The sequence below is a fragment of the Varroa jacobsoni genome, unplaced genomic scaffold (assembly GCF_002532875.2).
Source record: "Varroa jacobsoni isolate VJ856 unplaced genomic scaffold, vjacob_1.0 scaffold_949, whole genome shotgun sequence".
Lineage (NCBI taxonomy): Eukaryota > Metazoa > Arthropoda > Arachnida > Mesostigmata > Varroidae > Varroa > Varroa jacobsoni.
In genome coordinates this window covers 155,437-161,439 of record NW_019213851.1, presented here as the reverse complement: position 1 = coordinate 161,439, position 6,003 = coordinate 155,437, and the positions used below count along the sequence as shown (strand labels likewise).

General features: G+C 39.5%; 3 protein-coding genes across 4 annotated transcripts in view; 1 reads left to right on the top strand and 2 right to left on the bottom strand.

Moving 5' to 3' along the window:
* Nubpl (NUBP iron-sulfur cluster assembly factor, mitochondrial) overlaps positions 1-3,795 on the bottom strand; it is a 6,908-nt gene extending 3,113 nt beyond the window's left edge. The window contains exons 1-4 of the mRNA XM_022841758.2: positions 3,656-3,795; positions 1,331-1,457; positions 759-878; positions 55-237 (exon numbers count right to left, since the gene is read on the bottom strand). Coding sequence (XP_022697493.1) covers positions 55-237; positions 759-878; positions 1,331-1,457; positions 3,656-3,715 — 490 coding nt within the window. The 5' untranslated portion in view covers positions 3,716-3,795. The remainder of the gene's footprint in view (positions 1-54; positions 238-758; positions 879-1,330; positions 1,458-3,655) is intronic.
* Positions 1,395-2,839, bottom strand: Trs23 (trafficking protein particle complex subunit 4-like protein Trs23). Its single transcript, XM_086970417.1, has 2 exons — positions 2,019-2,839; positions 1,395-1,457 (listed from the first exon to the last, which is right to left on the bottom strand). Exon 1 carries the CDS (start codon positions 2,687-2,689, stop codon positions 2,045-2,047), a length of 645 nt encoding a protein of 214 aa, XP_086826543.1. The 5' UTR covers positions 2,690-2,839; the 3' UTR covers positions 1,395-1,457; positions 2,019-2,044.
* A 703-nt stretch (positions 3,796-4,498) lies between the features above and the next one.
* Positions 4,499-6,003, top strand: part of LOC111265255 (protein amalgam) — a 152,011-nt gene continuing 150,506 nt past the window's right edge. For both annotated transcript variants that reach the window (XM_022841756.2, XM_022841757.2), the window contains exon 1: positions 4,499-4,585. In XM_022841756.2, coding sequence (XP_022697491.1) covers positions 4,504-4,585 — 82 coding nt within the window. In that variant the 5' untranslated portion in view covers positions 4,499-4,503. The remainder of the gene's footprint in view (positions 4,586-6,003) is intronic.

The window sequence follows — 6,003 nt, the reverse complement described above, 5'->3', positions numbered from 1 at the left end:
AACCAATTGTGAAGCACTCGGTTGATTAAGCTGAAGGAGTTACATTTTACTTACCCGGAGGCATATCTACGAATAAGACATCCAGGCCGTCAGATCCCCAGTTAACGTTCCGAAGAAGTCGCTGTACTGCCTGCATAACCATAAGACCACGCCAAGTTATTGCAGCTGACTCGTTCACCAAGAAGCCCATCGACATTACACGAACATTGTAGTTCCGCAGAGGCAACATTTGGTTCTCTTTTACGCGTAGCACAAAAAAGCATTTATAAATACATGATAGTCAACATTAACACTAATTCCACTCTTAAGGTTATTCTAAGGGAAGAAGCATAGATACTTTTTACATGTAACAATAATTCCAGCGCCTTAAAATAGTATCTACACAGAATGTGAATTTATCAGCTATCTGAACTAAATAGACCCTTATCTGTTAATATAATATACAACGTTTCGCTAATATCCGATAATAAGATTCGCTTTCGATCGATTAATATTAGCAGAAGCTCGGTTGGAACTTAAAAAGAGAGAGGTCATATTTCGGATTAGTTTGCAAAAGGCGACGCATGAAAAACATTTTTGAAACCAAAGTAAAGTATTTACTATTTCTGTTTTTGTCTCTTTTGGCAGATTATGAAAGCCACATTGCAAAAAACGTCTTGTTTCTAAATTAGAGAAGGTTCTATTCCAACAAAGTCGTGTTAAGGCAGAGAACACCGTCCCACCACAGTCATAATCGGATCATCTTCCACATTACTTACGGCTATTCAGCTCAGGTTCCCCTCGTAGATTCATCATCTGCGGGATTGACGGCCCTAATACGTCTGCATCGAGCAGGCCGACGCGATAATTTAATATTGCACAACTAATAGCGAGGTTTACTGCAATACAAATATTATTCACATACAACGCACAATGCGGTCAATCTTGAATATCAAAAGACGCGTGAAATCTTTGAAAAGGTAAATTTAAAATGTGAAGAGGATTATTTATATTCAAAATACATCGGTGAAAGACAACTGATATATGTTCCGTAGAAATTTAGAATTTTAAAAATGGAAAAATTTGAAAATCTTTTTTGTCGTAATCTGTATAACTGATTAATTAAACCAGTGGTTCTAATTAGCGGTAATTTGACGCTCTCCCTAAGCTGAATAGAACATCGCCGTAACTCGAAATAATTTTCGTTTTTTTTTTGTAGGTCGAATGGATTGACCACTAGATAACTCTAAATTAGTCTATTTCTTGGAACAAAAAAGAGATATCCTGTAATTGGTAAATGCATGAATTATAATTATGTATCCACTGATTAAGTAAAACACAAAATAATCACCTGCGGTTGTTGACTTTCCGACGCCTCCTTTGGCTGACGATATGAGTACAACTTTGTTGACTCCTGGAAGTGGAAATTTTTTGGGAAGGCCTTTTTGCATGTGCGCTATCACTCTGTCCGACAGCGGCTATTAAAGAAAAGAGAAAAAAAACATTATCTCAACCTCTGCATATTTTTATGGATTAAGTCCAATGCTTGGCACAGTCTTTTTCACGCAAACAAACAGTCAAGACTTTCTATGCGAATTTTAGTACCACATTTTTCTTGGCCGTTTGTAATGCATATTCGAATCCGTTTTATTCATTTTACTCATTAATTAAGAGTAACTAGAAATACTCTCTACTTTATAACAATCCACTTTTTTGTGCTGTTGTCATGCAAACATAATGCTTATTCGAAGGTTTACTTGGTAGACCCGAATTGTTTTCTCTAAAGTTAAACCAACTCATAAATTCGAATTATCTATATAACCAGATTTGAAAAGTTCATTGAACTTCTACGGGCGCAGCAACAACGCCCCGAAGAATATACATGTTACAGATAAATAGTTCGTCTAATGTTATCCAAATCGTTTTTATAAGACGATTTTAGTATAAGTACATTATGGCTAATCGTTCTATGGAGTTGGCAAGACATCCTCCACCGTCGCCTAGTTCTAAATGAAATGCATGCAAAAAACCTTACGTACCCATTTTCAGTGTTAACGGCAGAAATTTACAGTCGATCGATGTTCTCTACTGCGCTTTTGAGATGTTCATCAAACCGTTCGCAACGAATGGGCTGTTCAAGAGCGTAAAATGGGTTTTTCAAAGCGTAGTCAGCGTATACCTCAAATAACTTTTTTAAGAAAGCCTCAACATTAGCTTGTCGTGGATCTGTAACGGCCATAAACTTGATTCCGGTGACCGTCTGATAGCAGTACAATCGGAATGAATCTGCTTCTAGAATTTCTATCCCTGATGAGCGATGTTCAGGACTGAGTTGTGAGGCGATTGCGTACAATGAGTGAAAAGTTGATGCAAAAAACATGCGCTCATTGGACGATGGCTGCATTTTGCCGAACTTTATACTAATCGGGTAGTTGGCTTGATTTTCAAGCACTGCGCCTATATCGCGGCCATCCTTCAACTTGAGGCCATCAGCAGGTTCACCGTTGATAGCTAAAATAGTATGACCGACCTTTATGCCATCTCGTTCGCCGAAAGTCACCTGCCACCTATTCATGTCGCGCTTGGCGGCCAACTTGATGTCGAGAGGATAACGAAACGTCTTCTCGACTTCGAGGGCCGCGGTAGCCGCGTTCCAATGATAGATAAGACCACCTGATTTATTCACTATGTAGATGCTTTGAACGCCCATTGTTCGAGTTCGCAATTTTCTCGATGTAACTTCGAATCACTATTTGTACAAGTGTATATAAAAAGTTGCGAGGAGGTTCAACTGAGTTTACTTGATGCTTGCCAAGTTGCGCATATTACAAATACATACAATAACCCTTTAATAAAATGCACAGAGAACACTAGGAATTGTTTGTTTGTATAACGGTCTTTTTCTCTACGGTAAGCGCCACTTTGGCCTCTCCGTGCATAACCACACGTCGTGATGAATCCCGACAGGTGTACTTTACCGACACAAATCTTTTTCGCTGCTGTATTAGCTCCAGAAATACGGTGACGGGTTCATCGATAAGTAACGCATGTGGAAAGTGTAGATCTTGATCGATTACAACACACTTTGGAAGGCTCTTGGCTATGAGTCCCGAGACCAAGCCGTTTAGCAATGCTCCATGAACCACACAACGATCAAATCCCACCTCATTTGCAGCATGAACATCAATATGTATCGCGTTACGATCACCGGTTATCTCCGCGAAATTCGCGACGTCCCTGGCAGTAAACTGGCGCGAGGTGCTCGCAACTCCGTTCTTGAGAAACTCCGATGCAGCCGGCGCGGCTGGGAGTCCTACCTAAAATAACGCCCTCCCCGTTAGCCAGCTAAGCTATGAGGATTGGCGCTGACGGCGCGACCCGACGGTGGAGGAACAATAGTATCGACAAACAGAAACAACAGGACGAAAGGTAACCAACAATAAAATCCAATATGGTTATATAGATTGAGAAAATGCCCCGTTTAATTAAACGTTTAACTGCTATGATAGATAATATGATTTTGTATCAGTGTTTGCCTACAATATTACCAGTAGTTGAGATTAGTAGCTACCAAACAGTGGCTATAGAGAATTATGATTGTCTATTCTTCCTCTAAATGAGCCAACAGTACTCAGAGCACTGCCAAACGAGACAAAGCTGCAAAGAGGAAGCTCACCTGAGAACACAGCCGCTGTACTCTATGATGAGTGAACGCTCGGCGGAAACTTGTAAGCATACTCTGACGGTAGCTTAATTGAAGAAATTAGAATACCTAATTCAAAGGAGACGATGAACACTTAACACGTAAAGTCGTTGCTCTTGGCTCGGCGGAGCACAATGTATGTCACTTTAATGTTTATTCGGCGTCGTCTGCTAGAATGTGTAAACACAGAATTCATGAATGAAACAGGATTTTTCAAAAATGGTACGGCGTTGCCGATAATAAAAAACACAAGGACGCTCTAGATAGATAGAATAACGTTTCCGCGTTGGCTTGTTTAGCGGTCTTTCGTTGAATTTAGCATAAAGCGAGCACATGGTCGCGATGACAGAGACCCTAGCGGAGCACGGCTGAACTAAGGGGCGCGAATCTGGCTTTTCCTCAGAGCGTGACAGACTAGGACCGGAGTGAGTCACCTACTGTAGAGTGCCCCGTATCCAGGGAGCTTCTACAATAACAAATCGCGGTTAGAGGAAATGGGGTTTCTATCTGCCCGCTGTACAACTGAAAATTAGTATGCTTCGTCAATCAATTTGGAAGTGATCAGTTATCATGTGAACATTACTTGGAATACTGCTATTTGCTTGCTTATAAATGAGATTAGTTAATGTGAACTTCTCTGAACAGACAACTAACGTGACTTAATGTGCAGTGACCACTGATACAGCAGAGAAGTTTTTTAAATTGTTTAATATTGACAGAAGCGTGGATGTAGCGCGGATAAAGTCAACAAGTAAGTGCGATGAGTGGGTGACGACTGTCAAGCAAACGCAAGGATATACCCTACACACTGACACAACATAATGGATTACAAGAAGTTTCAAGCTGTAGCGGCCTTTGTCATGGGATTCATCTCTATGATGTCACGTGTCATCTTAACTGCAGGTTAGACTCAAGTGCAGTGACATTTTCTATAGTAGGATGAATTAATTGTCGAGTGACGAAAACTTCACTCAAAAACTCTGAGATGTGTTCTATAAAGAAGAGCACTGTGTATTGTTTGAGTACTATGTTGTTAACAAATTAAAATATATATATATATGTATTGAAAAGACGCGACATTTTACTTAAAATAATCTAAGCCTGTAGTTTAATTATAATCATCTATTTGCGGATTGCTATCACAATATTTTCACACGAATATTTTGTAAATTGCAAATTGCTTCATTCCTGTGGTGAACTTACAGTAAGTAGTCTTCGGGTAAATCAAAAGAAGTTTTCGTTGCTCTAGCTAGAGAGTATTAGATATATTTATTCGCCGCCGTGGGTTCTCGGCCCGTCTGGCTTCTTTCGCGCTTACCTTACCCGCCACTTTTTCAGATTTCTCGTACGCAATAGCCAGACACAATTCCTCCATAAAATACTATACTACTGTAGCCGCGCGAACACAGTCTGAACTACTCCTTCTGGCCGTGCCCTTGGTGCTCTGCTTTAAGCTCCGACTGAAGTACGGATCAGACCGGAATGTGTCGAAGCAGATGTGGTCCTCGAATTTACCACGCCTGGGCGCTCTCATGCGACAATATTGGCTAGTTCGTTGCTAGCGTTCTACTGAACCAAAAAATCATTCTGTACTATTCGGTGAACGGAGTGAAGTAACTATAGAGAGAACTCCATTAACAGAAAGATATGTTGACCTACGTCTCATGGGTGCGAATTCCTACTGTGCTACTTTTTTAGCTGCTATACATAACCGTCACCTCCGAGTCAATCGCACGAGAACATACACGCCCATGATTAAAATGAATTCGATTAATGGGATTGTTTCATTTAAATTGCCTTTAATTGGAACTGCCTTGAGAGACATTCGGATTTCTAAAAAATGCCTTGCTTTGTCCTATACTAGAATTGTTTACGTGTTTGGATTTAATAATTATTTTATGCAATACATTCGTAATTAATTTTTCTACGTACATTTTCTATTCGAATTTATAACAGTTTACAGTTCAGTTTTATAGGTTATGTGAGAAACTATTTTTCGGCGTCGTAGGTCGCAACTCGTTAAACGTCTTCAAAGTATATAAAATTGAAAGCACCTACCAGAAACAACGTACCATGAGCATCATGTTCATTCTATCATCATGATCAAATTCTAGCAACGTTATTCATTAGGTTTACAAAACAGGACTATCTATCAATGAATAGCATTGCCAACATTCGAAATTATATAAGAAGAAAAAGAGTATATAGATATATACTCTTTCGAAGTGTGCAGTTTTAGGAAATTAAAAAATACACTATTACTAATAATCTTTTCATCTCAGGTCAGTATATATATATATATATAACCCCATAATTTAGCC